At 40.6% G+C, this 24103-nt stretch overlaps 1 protein-coding gene across 2 annotated transcripts in view; it reads right to left on the bottom strand.

The window, feature by feature from the left end:
- LOC144994278 (lipopolysaccharide-responsive and beige-like anchor protein) overlaps positions 1–24103 on the bottom strand; it is a 171285-nt gene that overhangs the window by 135057 nt on the left and 12125 nt on the right. For both annotated transcript variants that reach the window (XM_078951454.1, XM_078951459.1), the window contains exons 2-19: positions 19350–19581; positions 18333–18433; positions 17386–17481; positions 16357–16478; positions 15336–15462; positions 14594–14713; positions 14215–14361; positions 11574–11771; positions 6493–6626; positions 5831–5939; positions 5310–5462; positions 3831–3999; positions 3540–3619; positions 3269–3331; positions 2769–2866; positions 2224–2316; positions 1335–1443; positions 955–1036 (exon numbers count right to left, since the gene is read on the bottom strand). In XM_078951454.1, the coding sequence (XP_078807580.1) occupies positions 955–1036; positions 1335–1443; positions 2224–2316; positions 2769–2866; positions 3269–3331; positions 3540–3619; positions 3831–3999; positions 5310–5462; positions 5831–5939; positions 6493–6626; positions 11574–11771; positions 14215–14361; positions 14594–14713; positions 15336–15462; positions 16357–16478; positions 17386–17481; positions 18333–18433; positions 19350–19581 (2233 nt within the window). The remainder of the gene's footprint in view (positions 1–954; positions 1037–1334; positions 1444–2223; positions 2317–2768; positions 2867–3268; positions 3332–3539; positions 3620–3830; positions 4000–5309; positions 5463–5830; positions 5940–6492; positions 6627–11573; positions 11772–14214; positions 14362–14593; positions 14714–15335; positions 15463–16356; positions 16479–17385; positions 17482–18332; positions 18434–19349; positions 19582–24103) is intronic.

Genomic DNA, 24103 nt, shown 5'->3' with positions numbered 1-24103 from the left:
TTTGAGGGAAACGCTACTTCCTCGGTTTGTTTGATTGGCTCTGACGTTACTAAAGACTGCAATCAGGGGGCCATTTTGGGGGTTTGTCGCAGATTAAATCAAGAGAATACATGGCAAAGGAGAAACAGACCACCGCTCTGTGATCCATAGCATGAGCCCCAATGTACGACCCCCCACCCCCCACCCTCTACAAGGTTTCTGTGATATTTATACTGCCTGTCGAGGATGGTCGGGTAGAAAAGTTTTTAACACAATAAAGGCCCAAGATAATCAGTGTGCGACTAAGGCAAGACCTTGTCAGATTAAGGCTGGTTGGAAGTAAACCTTGGTTGTGATTATAACAAGCGCTTGAGTTTCAAACTGATTAAAGCCATTTTACACATGTGGGCAGAAGGGGCACGTGTAGAAGTTTGAGGTTTCTTTTTGCCTAGGCAACATGAGCACCAAAGATTCAAAAATATTTTTTCAGATGACTAAAGTTTAACCTAATTATTTGGATAAAGAATAAAACCATCACATCTTTAATTTTTACATATGGAAATATGATCGTTTTGAATTAAACAGCACTAAAAGAGCTTAGAACACCAAAAAAGCTACTCTTAAAAATAAACTATGACAATTTAAAAAAACTATTAATAAATGTTATTTGGCAAATTTAATCCCAAAACATTTATGATCTCTATGTATAATAAATGAATACTGCTGGAAAATAATTCAGAGCATCAATAAAACAAACGTATTTGCTTCTTCCAACATCATCGTGCTAGGTTTACATCTGTGGCTGGGTAATAAGACACACAGAGGCTTGCAAAATTGATGTGGTTCATTTTCTGGACGGCGAGGAAGCAGCTCTGCAGGTCTGCAGGGATTATCCGCCTGCGGCACAGAGCCTCAGGTATGCAGGAGGTACTCTGATGATTTAGGAGAGAAGAGCGGCGGGCAGGCGGCACTTACGTGGGTTGAGAATCTTCACAGTGGAGTCTGGGTCTGGGTGCTGTTTATGGATCACTTGAGTGCAGATCTGCTCTGTGAGAATCTGCCAGAAGACAAAGATAGTCATTCATCTGCACAGCACCCTGACTAGCGACACAAAAAAATAAAAAGAAAGCTCTCGTTTAGCTATGACAACTTTTCATTTTCAAACGATGGTTAGCTCCTTTTTTTATTTCTTGCCCTAAAGGTGCATTAATTTCTAAAAGCCCATGCCAACATGTTCTGGATATTTGCATGTGTTTAAACAAACTGAAGGCTGCATATGATGGTTTATTGTTTTCCATAAGGAGCCCCTTGGAGCCACTTTTCATTGTTGTAGAGAGCTGTAGAAGTAGATGCACCTCAAAGAGCACGTTGTAGGTTGTCATGGTGAATTGGTTGGAGTGGAGCGCCAGGCGCTCGCTCATCAGCGAGAACAGGCCGTTACTCATCATGACCTCAGTTTTCCTCCTGATCATGATGCAAAAAAGAAAAAAAGAAGGTCAACGTAAACAGGAGAGTTTGCATTAAACTGTGCTGTGCATCAGTTTAGGTCCTGTTGACATTTTAAGATGAGAAAATAAAAAAAAAACCTATTGACTTAAGAGCACATGTTGGCCAAAAAAGATATTTAGTTTGTCAAATAACTAATATCTGGTTATTCAAGACCAGGCCAAATTAAACCCTAAACACATTTTTTTCAAAAGGTTATATGTTCTTTAAGCGTTGCCAAGGTACGTCTGACAATATAATAGGATTTACATGAGCACTGGCAGGTAGAATTTATGATACAAAATCAACTGTGTAATAATAATTAGTAACACAACCGAAGCAGAAAAGATGCATTTTTTTTGGTGTTTTCACTTTTTTCAGTTATTTTAACAGAAAAATGTAAAAATTAAAATTAAAAACAAAACAACACATTTATGCCTTAATATAAAAAAATTACGTCTTTAAAAAAAGTGTTACCACCTATAAGTAAAAACAGGTTCCTTCTTAAACTACAAGTCTTTATAAAAAATATGTGAAATAAGATAAATACATAAGTTCATATTTTTTGTTCAACTAAAAGCTCCTGTAAGGACATTGACAGATACATCTAGCATAGTTCTAATACTATAGAAATGACAGAAGATTCTACTGTTAAAGGCATCATCTCGGTGTCGAACAAACCTGACATGAACATACATACATGCATTTATATTTACAAATGTATGGAAAAAAACAACAAAAAAAAACATGTTTACTTACTTTGGTGACAGGCTTTTCAGAAAGTAGCCCATGACCTTAAGCGCCTGGACTCTGATTCCCTCACTTTTTGAGCCCAAAAGCTTATAAACCACTCTGGGGGAAAGGAGGATAGAAAATATGTCAATGTAAAGAAAATCTTTTTACTACCAAATTATGGGCATATTTTCTTGCCCATCAGTTGTATCGTTTGGTTGTTTCTATTTTAGTGATAAACCCACACATGTGGTGATTTATGTTTTGTGTGTGTGTCACAAAGGTATGCAGTTAAAATGAATAACTTTTAAAATATGTTAAAAACAAAAAAAGGACACAAAGAGGAGCACAAAAAGTTTTTGAAATGAAATGAAAAGTCTCTTTCAAAAAAAAAAAAACAGCTCGGGGTTTGACTTGGTTAACAAGATTACACAGCTGTGGAAGTCTTAAAGCTAGATGGTGTGCGACTCGTTTTGGACTTGCACTTTGTGAAAGCAAAGTAAACTTTAATGGATAATTTCATAAAAACAATTTAATAGATAATTGCAAATAAAGTAGAACTTGACAATTACCGAATTCCATTTCTCTGATCAAAGGCTTGGATCATTGAGCCAGGATGTTCAGACATTAGAGCCACCAGCAGCTGCAGTACATCCATGAGGTTTTCATCCTGCAGTGGAAACACGCTGATGACCGGCTTTCAAAAAGACACACTCTAGTGATAGTTTGTCTCACACAATTTAGTGTTAGCTGCTATAACACATAGTAAATCACAAGCTTATTATTTTAATAAAATGAGAAGCTTCAACATGATCTGGCTTTTCAGGCAGTCTGTAATGAACCTTCAGATTTCCAGCCAGTCAATAACTGATTGATTTATTAGCTTTTTGTGAGCCCTCAGTAAACAAACACTTGTGTCAGGGCCTCTGCTGGCAGACCAGCAGAAAACAAAAGCTGGTAATGCAAGGTGTTGCTCTCAGTCAGGGATGCTATTACAGTGTTACACTGCCATCTAGTGGTAATAGGAAGAGCAGCACAGAAACCCCCCCCAACCCCCCCTGCAGATGCATACCTCATGCATGGTAAGGAGGAAGTTGAGGATACTCTGCAACTCGTCTTCTTTCACCCCATGATCCTATGATAAAAAAGCAAAGATCAACAAACAGAGATCTCTACGTGATCAATGAAACATGCCAAGTGTGCATATCTTTTATGTTGTTTTTTTTTACTTTTTTAAAAAAATGCAAAGTCAGTTTACTAGATTAACACTAAATTTCAATGGTGTGCAAACACTAGCACACATTTTAGAAATCTTCTCCGTTTAGAATACATAGTGACTTTACCTTCATTATAAGCTGCTTGATGAACAGCAACAGAAATGCTCGTAAAGAGAAGAGCTCCTTCTGGTTCGGCCTCGGACCATCTAAGAATGCAAAAAGTGCTGAAGAACAACTTCAATTGGCCAATAGCACATTCAAGTTTGTCAGAAAATAATAACTTTCATGGCTGTTTCGTTTTCTGGTGGATGCAAAAACAGAATTTTGTAGAAAAAAAGTGACACAGTAGAGTTTCTTCCCAGGACACCGTACTGCTTTAAAGATGAAAAAAGCTGCAGTTTGTGTGTGAAGGCTCACCAACGCCTTTAGGCACCACTCCACTACGGTCTTGAGGGTTGACGATCCAGTAGTAGTATTTTAGTGTGTGCATGACCTGAAGCACAGTGCCAACCCTCCGTATTGCATTGTAGATGGTCACAGTGCTGATGAACTCTGTCGCCAAGTAAGTGTAGAGAGTCAGCTGCACCTGTGGAGAACACCAAGCAAAGGGATGAAGTGCACAACTAACACCTTCAAAGCAGCTGGAGTGTAATTATCACGATTTAATTAGATTTCTTTTTAATGTTTGACAGGAAGAGACTCATTCAGTGTCAGCTGACAAGATCTGGATGTTGAATCTTGCAGGCGTGTTGTGTTTGGCTTTTAAGGTTGAAGTTCTCCATCAAACTGCATCAAAAACGTTTTCCGGTCAAGAAATGAAACAGTCATACCAAATAAAAATTTGGACCAGTTCTTCTCACTCTTTCAATGTGGTTGTCATCTCTAATGCTACGCTTACAATGGGCACGGAAATGCGAGCTAAAGCAACCACTTCCAAAAAACAAAGTCTATGTAAAAGCATGCATTTGCACAATACGGACTTTTAGGGCCATTTTCCTGCTCGACGTAAAACACGCAGTACTGGAAAGCACTTCAAGTTAAACCAGTTCAACTTTAACCAGTCAGGGACTCTGCTTTGGTAGTGACGTATGGATAACATCCTTTTTTAAAACACAATAGTGCAAACCGTTTGCAATCAATTATGAAAAATTAATAAATCCCATTGGTCCCCGGACCGAATTATAATATCTTTCATATATTGGAAAAGAGCTGTGAAAGAAAAAGTCTGAAGCAAGATTCACGAGATTTGCACAGCGTTCAGTGGGTTCTTGAACACACCACTTATGCTCAGTGTGTATGTATCTTAAAAAACGTTCAACAACAGTAACACTTGAAAACAGATTTGGGCGTGGTTATGCATCAGTATTGTAATGCATCAAGATTGTGAAATAATTTAAACGAGACTGAAAAAAAAAATGAAGAATGGATGTATATATAAGACAATTCTGACTTGTTAGCACATGATTATCTAATTTCATCCAGAGTGTTTTTTACCAGAACATCTGTCCATCCTTTCCTCACAAGCTTGTTTTCCTAACAATAGATTTTATTCTGCTTGTCCAGATTCTATTCTCATACTAAAACATTTAAGGATGTACTAGTGTCCCCAGTCTCCTATATAGGGTTTCCTTTATGTAATCTTGTACTGATCAAGCTTAGAAACTTTTCCATTAGTGAAATCATGATTTCATGCATGAGCAAAAACTGCCTTCAAGAAAATGCTCAAAAAGCTGCACGAATGCAGAAAACTTCAACTTTAGTTGGATACCAGGATAGTTTAAAATCACATTTCCTTCCTAAACCTCCCTTTAAACTACACAAATTTGTCTTTTTTTCTGAAAAAAATACAAATAAAACTTTAACAAAACACAGGAGCAACTAAATCCATTTAATGACCTTGGCAGGCGCGTGAATCCAGATGGCAGGGTTGAACAGGATGTTATCACACAACTGCTTGAGTAGCAAGATGCCATTCTGCAAGTTGCTGAGATATCTTGAAAAGGCCAGAACGATGTCCAGGACGGGTCGCGTCACATGCACCTTGGAAGACTGGAGCACAGAGGGGGAAGAGAACAGTTTAAAAAAAATTAAATAACTGGCCACAGCTAGAGATTTATCAATTCCATAAATAAAGACAGCCTAAAGGGGTACGAGATGCAGAGTGAGAAGGTGAAGCACATAAACAACCTTCCGAAAAACATTCTCTGCCTAACAAGCATGCAAGCCAGCTGTGACCTCCAAAAACAGCCAGGGGAAGGAAACTGGCTGGTATAAAGTGCTGCTGTGTGTGTCTGCAGCAAAACCAAATCCCCATTAGCCTCCTTTCTGAGTAAGGGTCATTAGTGCACCTGCTGGTCTGACAATAGTGATCTGTTGTGTACATGTCAGCCAGCTGTGTTGGTTTGTGTTCGTCTCACCCTCTCCAGCGTGTAGCCAATGACCAGGAAGCCTTTGCAGGCTAAAACCTGCTCTTGCATAGCCACTGAGTTCTTCAGGAGCTCCATCATGAAGGAGAGCAAAGTCCAGCTATCCAGCACACGTTCAAACGGGGACAGAACAAGAGACAGGAAGCAAGTTAGGCAGAGACAATAATCCATGTAAGCTGCTGACAAAGGCCTGACTGTCAAGGGTATAGCCTTTATGAAGTGTGATAGAATGGGAATGTCGTGTCCTCATTGTGCTGCACAAACACCTTCTAGCCGGCATCCCCTTCAGGGAAGCAAATACCACCACACTGCGACTGATGGGAGTCACTCCAAAGTGACAATTTGATTTCAGGATATTGCTATAGTTTTTAATTTGGACAACCATAACTCTGCTCATCTCTGTAAACACAGTATTCAAAAAAAATGTGTAAAGCTTTAAAATTATTTCAAACTGATTTTGGTGTCAAAAATATCATCTCCAAGTGATTCCACATTTGTGAGGACTGGCAGATGTCAAAACAAACCCTTTTTTTTTTTTTAATTAGATGAAGTCAAACTGTTTTTCGTATGCAATTGTTTATTGACAAAAGCACAATGCAGAAATCCTCCAGCCTGCTGCTTGCTTTGTGCACTCGCATATCATAAGGCATTACCAAACAGAGGTGTCCAGTTCCTGGCTGGAAGGCTGGCGGTAATCCAGCTGTGCAAACAAAGGGAAGAGGACCTGCACGCCACCGATGGAGTGAATGCCGCTCTGGACTGAGTGAGTCACCACAGCCTTCACGTCCTGGAGAAACACACAGAGGGGCTGAGCTTCAACACAAAACGACCTCAGTATTTGTACAAGTCGCGCAGATGTTTATCCGGCGATGTGCAACAAATCAGCTCTGCAGAAGTTGTGACATTCTTGGGTAGTCTGTTGAGGGAACTGCTGTGTGGGTTGTATATTGCGACACCCACAAAATGACTGAAAAACATTTCCATCTTTATTAGAATGGCACTTCTGAGCATAGCAAAGCTGCAAATATAGGTCAAGTTCATTCATATTTCACATGGAGGGGGCATCTATGTGGTAGAGGGAGTATATTGTATATTTGGGAGGCTGCAAAAAGCCTCAACCACAAAGAAAACAGAGAATTTTTCATCTTGAATGAAAAGGACTGAGAAAAGAGAGGACGGAAACATTTAAATATGTGACGTATTGTTCCTGGATGTTAAAGCTATGAAGTATGGTATAGTTTTGTATATCAACATCTAGCTCATGGTTCACTTCTTTGTAATAAATCATTTGATTCATTTCTGACCAAAGAAAGAACTGAAAAGATATTGAATAAGTGCACAGTTTAAAAAAATAGACTAATTCCCAGGTACTTTTAAAGACCCAAACCTATTAAAATTGTGTTTTTGGCGTTTCAATGCAGCATTATTCTGATGATGGAGGACATATATAAAGAAAATTGATTTATTCAAATCATTGTGAATTGGGAACAGACAAATTTTATTTGAAAAAGATTAAACAGAAAATACACTGTGAGGGCTACAAGCTCCCGAATGGGGAGGGGCAACAGTCCTGCCCACCACTCAGAGGTGAAATTCTAATGAACTGCTGCCGCTCTGCAGAAACTATGTCCTCAAAAACCAGACAGATTTTTTGATTTTGGCTGTAAATGGTACTATCATAATTTAAAAAAAACACAGGATGCATTGAAAATAGATGAAAAGCTGATCAGAGTTGGACTTTCATTTTGCATGAGAAAAGAAAGAACTTTGTAACCGCAGAAATAATGTGATGGCTTTACCAGTGGAGGTGTTGGCATGGTATGGGAACAATCCCAGTTTTTTTTTTTTTTTTTTTTTGAATGGACAAAGAAAACTACCAGCTAAACATAAAAGATGTTAAAAAAAAAAAAAAGAACACAGGACGCCATTATTGAAGCTACATTCCTTAAACCTCTTAAAGTCCCACTCCAATCATCTTTTTTTTTTTTTTTTTTTTTTTTTTTTTTTTTTTTTTTTTTTTTTTTTTTTTTAACTTGTCCTGTCCAACAGCTAGGCAAACAGATGAGAGCTGAGGGCCTCTTGTGTTGGACATATTTTATTCTAACAAGAGGGGTTATTCATCTTCAGACAAACCAAAGGTATGTCTGAATAAACCCCTTTTGTAATTGAGGCCAAACTTTATTAATTTCAATCATGTTTGAAAATCTTTGGTGTTGGACCGGACGGAAAAGGAAAGAGGGGAACAAGAGAGAGGGACGTTAGAGAGAGGGGGGGGTAGGAGGGTGATAATAGGAGGGGAAGGGGGGTAAGACCATGAAGCAGCATAGAGCAGGCAGGTTTACTGGTTGTTTATCGTTACGGTACGGTTCACATGTAGTACAAAAAGGGCGGGGCCTGTTCACACACACTCAAATATTATCAACACACCTGCTAGCCGCAGAAATGTCCACATGTCAACATGCACACAAAACAGATAGTGTTCACGAACGCATACTTATGCCTTTAAACCAACTAGTGTGAAATCTTTCATTCATTCAATCATGCAAACTATTAGTGCAAAGGTGAGCTAACACCTGTGCTCAGGTGAGTGTTTATGTTCTTCTAAAATGGATGGTGGAATGTGAAAAGAAGGAGGAGGAGCGCCCAGCCACCCCCACACCCATACCCCCGCCGCAGCAGCAGCGGCAGCCGGAATTCCCCCAGCGCCACACGGGAACAGGCAGGGAACAACCGCCCCCCGGGCGACCAAGACCGCCACCCAGGCCAGGGCCAGCAGGACCGCCGCGAGGCCCCCAGAGCCAGAGAGCAGGGAGGCGCAGAGGGAAAGAGAGCGCCGCCCCAGCCCAGCCAGGAAAGCAGCCCCCCGCCGCGCCGGAAGAGCCCAACGCAGGGCCCCACCGGAGAGGGACGCCCACAGCCCCAGACGAGCACCCCACCACCACCCAGGAGTTCCGGGCATCCCCCCGCCCCGACCCCAGGTACGAGCCAGGACCCCCCAAGGGAGACCCGCTCCGCACTCCAGGCAGCCACCCACCCGGCCCACGGTTGGTCCAGGTAGGAGCAAGGCAGGGGCCCGCCGCCCCCGCCCAGGAGGGGGGAACCCCGGGGAAAAAAGGGCGGCCCATAAGGGATGTTATAAATATGGCCCGACCAGGCTCGGCCATGTTGGAAGTTTGGCGGGGCCCAGCGCCCAGGGGCAAGGACCAGGACCCACCCCCCAGGGACACGAACACCCCCGGCTCAGGTGTAATATGAACCCCCCCACCGTGCGGAGAGAGCACCGCCGGGCCCAGGGAGCCGGCACCCAAGGGACACGGCCGCCATCGCCAAGGGGCCCGCACCCCCCACCAGGGACGGGGTAGGGGACAGATGGACCCAGGTCCCACCTTCCTTGTAAAATGTGTGTGCGTGTATGGGTGTTTGAGAGGGTGTTTGTGTGCATGTGTGTGTGTTTATGTTTGAATGTATATATTGAAGGGGGAGGGGTGTGTGTACTAAGGGGGGTGCAGTTAAAATTGGCGAGTAGGGCACTAAGGGGACATCTCCTGATTACTCACAGTGATGTCCCCTCACCCTCCACACCAAGGGGCCCTAAATGTCTAAGGTGCGGTTAAAATTGGCGGGTAGGGTGCCAGGAGGACATCTGCTGCTTGCTGGCAGTGATGTCCAAGCACCCCCCCTACCAAGGACCCTACGTGTCTAAGGTGCAAATAAAACCGAAAGAGGGGGGGCCCACTCCATACGGCAACCATAGGAGGGGGGCCACTCCCAAGTAGCCCCCCCCCAAGGCGCATCGCAGGCTAAACCCCCCACCCCCTCACCCTAATATGAGGTTATATAAGGAAGGGGGTAAATTGGGGACAGCTGGTAGACTGTCCCCCGGTGGTCAAACAGCCGTCCCCCAGCCCACCCCCAGCAAAGGGGCCAGGGCCACCCAGCCCAGGGGCCCACCCCCGGAGGCGCCGACACCCCAGGCCCGGCACCACCCACCCCACACAGAGAGAGAGGAGCCAGAAAGCGTCGCCCCCCCCCGGAGCAAGCCCAGGCCCCCACCCCCAGACGCCGGCCCTAGAAGAGCTCTGGTCAGGCCTCGACGGGACCGAGGAGGCCAACCGGCCGAGGCAACCACTGATTGCCTCAGCGGAGACCCCGACCCGCTAGCCCCCCCGACCCGTACTAATAATGGGCCCCCCCTCCCCCCCAGAACGCCCCCCCACAGGACAGGGCCGACAAGCCCCCCACCCCACCCCACCCCAGACCCCGCAGCCGAAGCGGGTGACACCCAGAGCGACCGGGGGCCCCGAGAGGGTTGTCCCGTCCCGTCCCAGAGCCAGGGAAGGGCCGATCCCAGCCCCAGGTGCAGATGGGCAGCCCATCCGGCGCCGCTGGGCCCCCCCCACCCGAGCAGGGCCCCCCGCCAACCCCCCCCAGCACAGGCAATCATCTCCACTCCAATCATCTTTTGATCCATTTTAAAAGTGTTCCCAGTGGTCTTTTTACTATGATTATGAAACTTGTGTAGTGAGACGTTTGTCGTGGAGAAAGCCTGCTCCTGCTTCCCAACATCCATCTGTTTAAATGGTAAATATAGTATGGTATACTTATATCGCGCTTTTCTACCTACAAGGCCCAAAGCGCTTTACAGTCACAGTCTCATTCACACATTCACACACTGATGGCGGCTCCACTGCCGAACACTGACGCCAACCTGCCACCAGAGGCAAGGTGGGGTTCAGTGTCTTGCCCAACTCATGGGCGTGCAAGGCGGTTATCGAACCTGCGATCTTACGATCATGGGTCGACCGCCCTACCGCTGCACCGGGCCGCCCTCTCCACCATGCCTTTAAATCAGCTAGCTTAAAGCCCCTACCACCCCAACCTAACATTACAACTGCAACTAAAATGGAGAGCAATACTGGAGCTATCCAGCCGCACAGTTTTGAGCCAGGTGTCAGCTCAGACAGGGAAAACAAAGATGTAAATTGGTTTATTTGTCTGCAAGTGGATGCATCCGAATGGAGCAGAGCGGAGAGGTAGTGGCTTGTCGGTGTTATGTCTACATCACAGCTACACGATTATTAAAACTGCATTTTTTCACCTGCTCCTGATTCATTATTTGAATAAAGAAATATTCTGAAATGCAATTTTAAGCTGAATTTTCTTTATATAGGTCCTTAATCATAGAAAAAAATGCCACAAGAACAAGTTAAAACCCAAAAACATGATTTTCATTGGAGTGAGTCTTTAAAATCTGGCAACATGTGTGGACATTTTGGGTTATATTACCATAGTAGTCAATTCTGCTTAACTAGCCCTCTGGGCTAGGTGTGTAGAGGGTTAGTTCAAATATTAGCTCGGGTCTCAGCAAATTGTTGCAGGATTTTTACAATGTTGTGGTAAAGTGTGCAATTTGTATTTTTGCAGTTATGTTTATGAAGCAACCTCAGATGCTGTGACAAAAATAAAACCAAGAAAAATAATACAGACAGCAAAAATAAATCTCACTGTTACTCTCTGTAACATTTCAGTAAAGTCCATCCAAAAACAAAGAGACTTTGAATCCAAAAAGTTAAAATTAGTAAGTAGAGAATGAATCCGTGTTGACATCAGTTTAATTTAGGAGCAGCATAGTATTTCAGCTTAAAGTGAAACAATGTCAATCTTCTCGCCTTCAGAAGGGACCGGCTCTCGTGTGACATTGAAGCCGAACACTCGGCTGTGGGTATATAATTACCTGCAGCATCAGTGCGTGGGGTGAGTGCACAAAAATGGAGGCATTGTCCTTGGGGGAGGACTCGAGGCAGAGTTGAGCATCTGTGGCGCGCGGGTTGTATGTGAAAGCAATGCTAGAGGACAGCTTGCCGTCATACAGAAGAGTCTTGTGATGCTCCGCAAACAGCAAGTCGCTCTCGGCCCGGTGCTTGAACGTGCCCTGCGCAATAAGACAGAGAAGAAATGAGCAGATCTGTTCTTAAGAGATACTTCCACATCCTCCCAAGCATACGTCCAACAATGAGTGTTAAATCACTTCTAATGAATGCCTTTCAATTGCATTTCAACAGTAATTTTTAAATATGAACAGGAAATAAAATCTGACAATTTTGTTTTCCGGCTTGTAACCATCAGAATGGCTGCTGCATTAGCTTTGCCACAATTCCAAACAGAACTCATTAGTCTAAGTGAGGAAAATCCTCTGGATTTTACACATCAGGATTTCAGATTTGTTTTTGTTGACTTTGCCTTCACATGAAGGACCAAACACTTTTTTTTTCACTTAAATAAGTTCTTACAGGCTAAAACAGTTTTTACTGCATCAGAAAAAAAGTGCCATTTATCTTGCTTTGTTTTCACTCTGAGTCTGGCTATAAAACACCCCGGAGACAGTAGTTCATCTGCACAACTCATCACTGCAAAGCTTCTTTTACAGCTTGCTTGAGGTTTTTCCTTGCCAAGAAAATGAGACTCTTTACAACGTAACCCTTTGGTTTCTCAACAAATTGTGCAGCAAAGTGTCAATAAAGCCCATGAAATGTGTTTATATGTACCCAAAACATTTGGACAGAATGGCACGATTAGGATAACTCAGTCTACAATCAGTTAGGTCGACTTGAACTATCTGAATAGGGTCATTCAAAAATGAGGTGCATCAACTCAAACCCAAGATCCGTCAGAATATGAAAGCTCTTTTCCTGAGGGAGAGGTCCTCCCACCCTTTGAGTCACCCGTTACAGCTGCTTGTGTTTGTTGTCTGCTCTGTCAGTCACTACATGGACATGATGGTCAACAGGAAGGGCTTGAGCACAGATTGACTAGTACGCTGACAGCTCTGCCTTTCAGCCAAGTTCTCTCTTCGCTGAAACAGCCCACTGCTTTAGCCTGGAAATCCTTCTTCTGCTGCTCATTCTGCACAAAACCACAAGACACCTGAACCTCCTGTTGAGTCAGAAATGTGCTTTAATCCTAAATCAATGACAAAAGAGGCTAAGTTAATAAAGTGTTAGTTATATTATGAACTGTTGGCAGATCGGCTTCACAAGCATACTAAATTAGTTTGAAGCAAACAGGCAACTCTTATAATGACTCAAATGTATCCATTTCCTCTTGACATGGAAAACCAGTCAGTTTGGGTTTACCGATTATGAAAATATAGCTTATTTTCACAATTTTATGAAAAATGTCTTCTGACTTTATTAACAAAATATATTAATAAAGCTAAATTCAGCGACAAAAATCCAAATTGTTTATTTACACTTTATTTAATTCAATACAAATAGAGAAGTTTAAACCTACCATCTTTCTTCGCCCTTTACAGTAAAGATTAGATAGCTTTTATCGATTAACATAATTTTACTCTTCTTTTTTTGTTGATTTTTACTTTTAGAACCCCCCTGGCATTTATCTTGAAAAAGTAATGTACAGTTTATTGTTTTTGATTTCCCTTACTGTGCTTTAAAATGTTCTGGAATCACCATTCAAGGCCTCTTTTTCTGTGCTTTTGTTCTTTATTCATACATTTTTTGTATCTACTTTGCTCGTCATATGCGCATAAAATAGGAAACATAAATAGTTTTAATAGATAAGTTAAATAGATTAGGTGACGCTTCTTTTACCAAAGATGTCATCTTCTTGAACTGTTGAGAAGTCCACTAGAGGTGTACCAAAATGTCTCGACTCAGCACTAAGCAGTCATCTTAGAAATACTCCACATCCTTGCCAAAGACAGCAAAGAGTGCAGAGTCACATTTGTGACATTGTCTTATTTGGTTGCCATGTGTTGCTGATTGAGTCCAGCAAGTTTGACTGCAGATTCATAAGAGTTCAAGTCTTTGTCAAAGGACTTTTTCCGATAAAAGTCTGAATGTAAATACTTCTAAATGATAATCACAGAATTTATTTGAGCTTGATCACAAAAATCAATAAGTTATAGTGTAAAAAGTTTGTAATTAAAGCACATTAGCCTAAATAAGCAACATTTTTCTTGTTAATTATATGGAATTCTGGCTTTGACTCCTTTGGTTTACCAAAGCTAACAAAAATAGGATTTCTATAACAGGCTTCTTTCAAGGACAAGTCGTGAGAGCTGTGCTTTCAGAAAACACAGGTTTTGTTTATAGGTAAAAACAGTTTAGAGGCAGGAACAACCAGAACTGTGGAGTCCCTGTTTAGTGGCTGAGCAACAACAGTGTTTGCTGAAAAAGTTTGCAAATAATTACAAAACTTTTGGACAAAAGAAAAAAATACTACAATTCGCCCTGTTATTTTTACTACCGGTCTTTTATTTTACATCATATTTTAATGCAAGCTAAATGAGATTTTATTTAATTATTTACTACTACAGTATTTTATTTCTAGTTTATGTAATTGTCCTTTCCAACCTGGTAGCCCGGACCCAGCTGATAGATAGCCAAAATCTGAGCGGCGCTGAGAGCTTCTGCAAACAGGTAAACTGCCCCCATCTGTCCACAGAACACACGGTTCACGTCCGCCGTCTCTGATGATCCCAGGAAACACTTGTCAAATGTCTGCAGGATGAAGAGGGGGAAAATGAATGGTGAAGGAATCTAAAATAGAGTATAGATGCATTTATACTTGTAGTAAAAATATATAAACCGAAAACGTAATTTAAACAATCGTATACTGATATTTCTGCCAAAACGATAAAGTCACACATTTAATAACTTCTTTCCTTTTCAAGTGTGTTTTAAATGTCTTCATGCCAACAGAGCAGACTGTTCTTAAATTGTTGCCACTTACATCACTGGTGTTGACAAACCAGGGAATATCCCCAAAGGAAGCCAGTTCTCCGTTCACATAGCAGCTAATTTCACTGTTTTTCCAGCGGTTGTAGACGTGAACTACAGTCACCATGTACCACTAGAGCAAGGACAAAAAAAAAAAACAATCATGTACTTATCTCCCACACACATCAAACTATCAAGTAAGATCAGTATGCTGTGTAATCTTTGCATCTATTCAATTAGCCTACATCCGCCATATTTCTGGACCAAGTCCCCTAAGGACAGATCTCACCTACTTAAGCTTTGGTGCTCTTTAGTTTCCAAGTAGAAGAAAAATAAAATGTTACTAGAGTTACTTAAAAAAAAAAAAAAGATAAGTAAATCAAAGAATTTGAGTTGACGTGTTAAATCAAACAAATTTGCTTTGCTGGCACATTGTGGTGCCTTTGTGCTCAAGAAAAGAAAAAGGAAGTCTTTCAATCATTCAAAGGCATCAAATCTCTTTTAAATGCATGGTCCTCTGAGTACACAGACTGGGGAAAGTAAAGAACAATCTCATTCCCTCGTTGTCCTCATTCGTAGCTTTTTTCCCCCAGAGTCAGTGAAGATGTGACAGTTCACTCTTGTTTTCTTTATTTTTTTTCTGTGAGCCACAAGAGTGGATGTTTAAAGGAATGGGTTTGCCGTGGACATTTCTGCATCATTCATCTTTTTATGTGCTCTGGGTAACAGAAGCCTGTTTTGGTTCCTTTTCTTACCTTCTGTGGCTTAAAGTCGTACTTCACACAGTGCTGGAACCCTTTGCCCTTTGATTTTAGCGACGTCACTATCAAACAGCCGCCTACAAAGTGTGCTGAATACCCCAGGCCTTTATTGGTGCGGAAGCTGCAAAGAGGAAAAAATACATACATAATGTCAACGATTTGTTTTGCCAAGTTTTCTTCATTTTGTTATCAAAATGAAGAAAAGATCTAACGGGCACTAAGAAAAATGATTTGTTTTTTTAAGTTTCACTAAAAAACTCTAAATTAAATCTTTTTTTTTTTTGGTTGAAATTTTCCTGCTTTTGGAAATCCCAAAGTGAAACAGAATGTGACGTCAGAAGTTAGATTCACACCATCCTCAGCAACGCACATAAGCATCTACTTCCAATGAAAAATCTATCCTTATGCGTTTCGTGCTTCTGCGTTAAAAACTCAGGTGTCCAAGCGTCGCTATGCAAGTTTCTCTGACTGTTTTCAGGCTCTGCATACAGAACACATGGCCACTGAACGTGCATTGAAAATTAAACCAAGTCGAACATTGACCAGTCAGAGACTCAGATTTGGTAAGAACAATTGGAAGAAGTGCCAACCATTCGAAAATGTATCTTGGAGGAGAAAAGACTAATTGCAGTTAGTTATATGATTTTAAGTTTTTCACATATCGGAATAGAGCTGTGAAAGGAAAATTCTGGAGCAAGATATGCGAGATTTGCACCGCTTCGGCATTTCCCATCAAGCCTCCCTTCCAACTGTAGGTGGCGCACATGTACTAGTAAACAGTAGAAAAAGAAAAATATGGAACCCCCTTGCTGCTTGTCCAGTGTGAACAGCATGGGCTAAATGCTCGTTTAAGAACCTGCATTTACCGTGTTACACACGGCATGTATGTGCGTCGCTCAAGTCTAATGCAAGCACAGTGGCAAATAGTAAATCAAACATTTCAGTCTAAAAGAAATTTGATGCTTAAATTCTTTAAATCCAGTTTTAACATCGAGTTTGGTCCCACAGTACCCACCAGTAAAGGTAAGGCTTGTCTTTGTCCACATTGATGTTGTTCAGAGGATCCATTCGCAGCCACGTGTGAAATGTAAATCCATTCTGATATGGCCATTTTGCTATGGGGGGCAGAGCTATTGCCTGTCAGAACAATAAAAACATGCATCAGCGTCACAGTGAGGGTTTTTTTATGTTTTGTTATTAATCTTTTGCAAAAATCTCATAAGAACATTGATTTCAAAGTTCAACACCAAAACACACGGAAGGCATTCGGTGACCCCCAAATAAACACCTTTGAGGCTGAAGGTTGCACCATCCTAAAATAAACAACAACACAAACAAAATCTGAAAGATCTGACCTGATGCAACAGCGGGACATAGCTATTCACACAGAGAAGAACCATTTCCTGCAGTGCTCACATGAAAATCTCATTTGAGGTTATAATAAGCTACCATTCAATTTAGCTGTAATGCACATGTGTGACAGCTAAATCTCAAAAACTGCAAAATCTGGAAGTATTGAATCATAGTTTGAAGAAGAAATGACTGTGTGTACCAACTTCTATTGTTGTGTTATCTTGAGACAACCGTATCTTCAAACCACATTTTATCTTGTGGCAGGAAAAGGAAAAAGCTTTGCAACAGTCAGAGCATGCCGTAACCCTGCATGTGTGAGCAAAACAATGCATTGAAGGTGTGATTAAAATCAAAAACAAAAGTACTCAAACTGTTGAAAGTGGAGAAAAGCATCAAACTTTTATGCTGAAGTAAAGGCACTAAATCTCAAGTAAAAACCATCTTGAGAAAAGAGGTTTTCTGCACATGATTATGGAATTTCACTGGGTTATTTTTGATTCAACTCTTAAATGTCTACATTGGTACTTCTCTAAAAGTGCAAATTCATAAAAGAAAAGCCACTTACCTCCAAAACCGCGATAACCGAACTGATTAACTGAGTAACAAAGACAGACCATCGTGGCCAGGAATCCAATCAACTAACCAACCAGCGTAGGAGAAAGGAAGCTGTAGTATTGTGAAAGGCACTCACAGCAGCATTTTTCCCTGGAAAGCTGAAGAACGAGTCGGGACCGTTCCTGAGAGCCATGTACTTCAGCACTGACAGAAGCTTCACTGCATGACATGGCTGGGGGGGGGGGGAAGGAAAAAAAATGAAATATCTGAACATCTTTCTGTTCTTATGTTGTGTGCTGTCTGCTTTCGCAAATTTTCATTTTTCATAAAGGTTTTTATTTTTTAAGTCTGGCATTTGTAAAAACTAATATTAACTGGCTGAACACTTTCACCTGTACAGAGCAGCTTGGTTAGCTTAAAGCCATGACTTTAAGCTAATGACTACTAAAAAAAAACTATTAAACGTTAAATATGACATCACAGATTTCCCAAAATATGAACATTTTACTAAGACTTTGTTTTTAAATCAACTGCATTCTGATAATGAAAACTTGGCTGCAAAAAAACAAAAAAAACAATTAAAAGACATTTTTATCAAACGGAAACTTATTCAAGGGCAATGCATTGTGGTCTATATTTGCCAATCTAGTGAGCGTGGATGCACACTAGACTTCTGGGTTGTTTTCAGGGCACTATATTTTTGGAATTGTAGATTCAGATACCCCTTAAAAATGGTCAACGCACTATAGTGCACCAAGTAGTGAGTAGTGAAGGAATTCAAACACAACCTTTTATTCTAGTTTTTTTTTTTTATTTTAAAATTCAAACTTCTTTCAAAATTATTGATGACATTAAACTTTGTAGTTAGCATCTAAATGAAGGATTTGAGAAAAGCCACATTGTGATCTTCTGCATACTATACTGGAAATGTATTCCTCTGCCTACAAATGGATTTGTCCCGAGTGTGCGGTTGTGTTAGGAGGGCGCTGCCTGTGGGGTTTGGAACGGTCCGTGCGTGAGATGCTGGAACCTTCCCCGTGCGGGTCGGCCAAGACGTATCACCACATTATGACTCCAACTCACCCACTGGCCTTTCTCCCCTTGCAGCTTGCTGAAGAAAAGCTTCAGCTCTTTCACTGTGATGCTGTAGCTGGCAAGAACACCCAGCATGTCCACCAGCAGGTCTGCAAGACGCACAGCAGAGGGCAAAGGTTAGCGGCAAAAACATGGATTTAACACGGCAGGCTGGACACAGAAGAACATCTTTATTTGTGTATTTTCCCATGATTACAAAACATAATAATGACAAAGGTCTTATTATAATAGTAAAAACAATAAATTAAGTAAATAATTTCAAAATAAAAGTAGGCTCAATCCTAAACGGAAGACTTGAAACAGTTGGAGCACTCTGGGAGAGCTGGCTTCAGTGCCAGATGTTGTCAAATACTGATGAGCAGTAATGGGACAGATGTTTAAGCGTGAATCAAATGTAATATCTGACACATGCATACATTTACCCCACTTTAATTATTCATCATGAGTTCCATTTGACATTAAAAAAAATTATACCTTTTATACATTTATACCAAACAAGAAAAATAAATTATATTTATTCCATCGAGACACAAAAAAGTAGCAGTTTCCTTAAATGAGCCAGTAAGTGTTGGGGCTGTATGCCTTTGCCTCACTGCACAAAGGCTTGGGGCCAGCGCTGTTCTAGCAGGAAAAAGTTCACTGAGCTGAAGCTTAATTTCTACCAATCTGCAGATGTGCAGCACACTACCCTGACACTTGAGGGAGGGCTGCAACGGCGCCCGTTACAGAGCAGCGTGGCACAGGAAGACCGAACAATAAAGTCTCAATACGCACAAAAGAATTGTTGAAATGATTACAATATTTCACATTGACTTGGATGGGCTTTTTCTTTAAAACTTTCTTTGCCTCCACACAGAGGTCAAATGTTTAATAGAGAAGCTGTGATGTCATGAGCATCATATTGGTACATTTGGTATTTTAATGAATACGCAGTGGATGTTGTCTTTTTTGGGACTTTTCCCTCTTGCCTAAATGTAGGTAAATTAGGCCTTCAAGAAGCGGTACCTGCTATCATGCTGTCAGTGGTGGAGATGCGCTGGAGCACCTGCTGAATAAGACCCACTTCAGTGCACGCCTGCAGGTTACGGACACTTTTCTTGAGGATGGCGGTGAAGATGCTCCATATCTCAGCCTGACAGGTGGGCTCGCATTTGTCCAACAGCTCCACCAGGCACACGATGCTCTCTGGTTCTTGAATGATGAAGTTCATCTCAAGGTCGAACTGACCGCCCACCAGCTGGAGAGCATGTGCAAAAAAAAAAAAGGTACATGGTTAGGACTTAGAAAGCATGATAACAAAATGAAACAAAACTGAGCATCCGGTGCATTCAGCGCTTTTTGCAGTCTGTAGGTTTGTCACACAAACAGCCTTGTGTGCAGATGACCTTTAACACTGTGATACGACCAAAACACTAAATCTAAGCAGTCACATCAACCAAACTAAACGAGACATCCTGACAGACAACAAAAGTAAGAAGGAAAAATTAGAGGTCTTTTGTCGCTGTGAGTGGTCTTGGAATGCTAACCACATGTGACACAGCCTGAGGTACGACTCAGCAAAGCTTCAGCATAAAGCTTATAGCTTTGATATTTAAATGTACCTTATTATTTAAACCATGTTTATACTTTTGTTTTTCTACTTAATAATAATGCAGTGATTTTTAGCACTACATATCAAAACATTATAACATCACTATAGATGTTGACTTTGGGACAAATTCTATAAAAAAAAAATGATATTGTCCAGTTCAAAACTAGAATAAAGGTGACTGCAATTAAAATATCAACAAAAAATGATAATAAAATAAACAAAATTTGTTGGTGCAAAAGAGTGAATACAACTAGCCAGATATGCTAGTGTTAAAATAATAACTAATCACACAGCTAATCTATCTTGCATTTAACCCCACTTCAAAGAACATGTAGTTATTCTTGTGTCATGCATTCTTATGAAAACACAGCTGCTCCACTTCACATCCAGATAATAAAACCCAAACTCTCCTCCAGGCTGCACAGCCTTCAGTGAAAACTGTCAAATATTTTTCTATCAGCAGAATCATGCGAGCACTTTCAAGCCAATAAAATACAATGAAATCAGGCAGTTGAGTAAAATAATGTTAATAAAACCTGAAGTAGATTTGTCTGCAATATATGGTATTATTTCTCAACCACATTCACAAAATGACCTTTTTGTTTCATTTTTTTCCTCATGACATTTCAAACTGTCATTATCTTAGCAAAATAAGCTGACCTTAACCCCTTGACACCTGAATGCATCTCCTGCTATGTGGAAAAAAAAAAGATTCACTTGTGTTTTTGCCTTAATGTCAAATTAAAGTAAATCTTGGAGCCAAAATAGTTTAATGAAGATTTGTATCAATTAAAGGAATGAAGAATAATAGCATAGAAAAACAAGGAGTTCATGATCTTATGGAGAAAAAGTCACATTTACTTTCCCTGTTAATGATGCTTCCTGCAACAGTTGGTTATTTAGTCGCATATTTAAAAAAAACCCAAACTGCCTTGATATGGAATCTAAAAAAATAAAAAAAATTTATTTCATCCTAAATTTTGTTACAGAAAGAGATCATTAAGTTAATGTAAGTGGGTCCGTTAACACAGAACAATTGATTTGGGGGATGTTCAGCAGCAGACATCCTAACATTGACTAAAATATAAAGTAATGCTTAAACTTTATTGCAACTGTTAATTAATATGTTGTGTTTAGTATTTTATTGAATTTGAGTTGGTTGGTCTAGGAGACGGTCCTTTGAAAGGAGTTAACGCAGAAAAATAAAGCCAAAGATTCTAAGATAACCTGGTGTGTAATTATGAAAAACAAATATTTTCTAAAATCCATATTAAAAGAGATATCATTCAAGGGGCGGTATTAAAGTTCCACTCCATCATCTTTTGATCTATTTTAAAAGCATTCCCAGAGGTCTTTTAATTATGCTTAGGTATGGGTTTCTTTTGGCCAAAAACCTGTATCGTTTTTTATGACAAAGTCTCTGCAGAGCAGCAGTAGCTCATTAGAAATTTGCCTCTGAGGACTATTGGGCGGAGCAACCCCGCCACCCTTCCCCTCCCTGTTGAGAAATAGAGAAGGGAGCAAGAACTTTAAAATGATGCCCAATCCCTCTTGCAAGAAACAGAAAAACAGACCATTTTACATTCAGGACTTCTACAAGTACCAGAAAAAATGTCAAGACATCTGTACAACCTTTCAGCCCAAACAGACATTAACTCTGATATGCTGGTGTTTCTACCTCCAAAAGACATTTTAAGAAAGAAAACTCTTTAAGAAGGATTTTTGCCACTAAACTTCTTACAAACTCAACTGGTCAGGAGTCTGCTGAAAAAGACCAGAATAAAATTCAAATAAATAATCTCTATCACCTCAAAAGAGTAAACCAAATAACAAAAGCTGCCACAAAATGTTAACCAATGAAAGAAGATCCTAGGCTGCTGTGTGAAAGTCTTCATAACTTAAATAACGTACATATTAATGCTCAGAAAGCTTTAACATAGGATGATTTGACCTTTTTCTTTTAAATAAAGCACCTGTTACCTTAAAGATAATAGGTTCTTCAAAGGAAAGAATGAATCATCCCTGTGAAACCTGAGAGTTCACTGCATCTTTTTGATGAATATGGTGTGAATCACACATTTTGACCTTTACAGTCATCATGTTTGACCCCATTTCAGCGTTCTGTGACAATTTGAGACGGGTGTGTTAAGCAGCTCTCACCACAATCATCCTGTGTTATGTCAATACCTTTTTGAAAGCATTTGGAAAAGGCTTTGACATGGCACATTTCGATTTCTTTTGAGATTTTGAGCTATTCTCAACAAAAGCTGAGCATACCAGCCTAAAAATGAGGAATTTTAGATGTAGATATTGCATCTTCGGACGCACTTTTGAATCTATTTTAATAGATTTGCACTTTAAAAAGCTAGATATCGTTCTTAATAACGATTTTTTTTAATGTAAAGGCTAACAGGTAAAGATAATTGATCAGGTAAAAGCATCTTTTGTTTCAGACAAAAGCTAGACTCTCATCCTGTATGCCGGTTTCTGACCATTCCATAAGTATTTTAGAGAAGAAACTCTTCCAACTGCAGCCATTGCTGTCATCACCAAATGCCAGGTGCCATTTTCCAACATTAGCTGATTTATGAGCCTGACACGGCGCACGATTCATCTATCCGTCAGGTTCAGCTGACCGAGGAATGACACAGATGGGGCTAATAAGAGGATGGCACAAATGTCACACTGCAGTGACACACACCTGGCACACATCCCAGGATAATGGGGCTAATTTTGGACCCAATTTGTCACTTACTGCTAAAAAAAAAAAAAAAGGAATGTGTGCGAGTTTAGGATAAACCGAGTAATTACATGTAACGTGACCACTGTTAAATGCCCTCAAGAATCCCAATTAAATTCTTTCCATATTTTAATCATGTGCAAAACTATCTCGAGAATGGGCAAAAAGTTGCCAAAATCACAGCCTTCACAGGAGCAAACGAGCCACGTGTGCCGATAACTTTGATAAATGTCAGTGACTTTATGGCTGCTAGACACCAGATCCCCGGCTGGGTAACCCTGCCTGGCTGTTCTCTCCAGAGGTCTGCCTGAATTAATCATGGCTGAACAAGCAAGCAGCCATTGGGCTGGAACACAAAGAACAAACAGGCTCCTCTGGTCTCCATGGAGAAAACACCGGAGGATGGCCCGAATGAATTGCATGCCAAAACACTAAGAATCAAAGTTGGTCAGGGAATTTGAACAATAGTGTTCAACTGCAGAATATACATTGGCACATCAACAGCAGAGAAACGTAAACAAGGCATATAAAATGCCTGATTAAACACCTAAATAGATGCCGCTCTTGTATTTTTTTTTTCAAATTAGACCTAAAGTCAAGAGCTAAAAATGAAATTTGTGTTTTCAAACAGGAATTTTCATGTTTGCCACAATTTTAGAGAGTACCGGTAAATTACTATAAAGGGAGATGAAACCAAACAAGGTCAAGAACTAAATATTAGAGTTTTGGTTAATATTTATCAACAAAAACGATAAACCATGAGAAAATTTAGTAGAATTTTATTTTTTTTCCATTTCCCGTAAGCCCTCAATTTATCTTCCATCGTCTTTCTTACCCGTGTGACCCCCATCCACCCTTTAAACATCCACCATTCACTCTCCCTCACCATTTTGTCTGAAATGCGAAGGCAGTACACTATCAAATTTCTAAAAAATGAATAAACAAAGTTCTGCCACGAATATAGAAGGGGCTTCATACAAATATACACCTTGTGCTTATATTACAGTAGTTTTAAGAGTACAAGTTGCAATTTTTTTTTTTTGCATAGTTTGGCTTGGGGTGCGACTTATACCCAGGTGTGACTTAACCCTTGTGCTATTTTAGATGACCCCACACTTACATTGACGTGTTTTCCCTACCATGACAAAGGTGGATAAAGGTGGAAAGATATCATGTAATCTATGGACACCAGTTAAGATCTCAAATCATTGCAGAAAAAAGGTTCAGAGCACTGTCTAGTGGGTCTAGATGACCCAACTCCCAATGTTAAAGTGCCTAGGATAGCACAAGGGTTAAATGTGTTTTTTTTTTAAATAAATAGCAACAACCACTAGAGGGCGCTGTAGGCGTGTGTGTGTGTGTATTAGTATTTTCTACTGATAACGATGCAGAAGAAGAACCACTCAGTCTTATGCCAAGGTTTTCAGA

The sequence above is a fragment of the Oryzias latipes genome, chromosome 1 (assembly GCF_053564925.1).
Source record: "Oryzias latipes strain Hd-rR chromosome 1, Olatipes_Hd-rR_3.1".
In the NCBI taxonomy this organism is placed as follows: domain Eukaryota; kingdom Metazoa; phylum Chordata; class Actinopteri; order Beloniformes; family Adrianichthyidae; genus Oryzias; species Oryzias latipes.
Note: the sequence above shows the minus strand (reverse complement) of the source record. Positions and strands in the feature narration are given on the sequence as shown.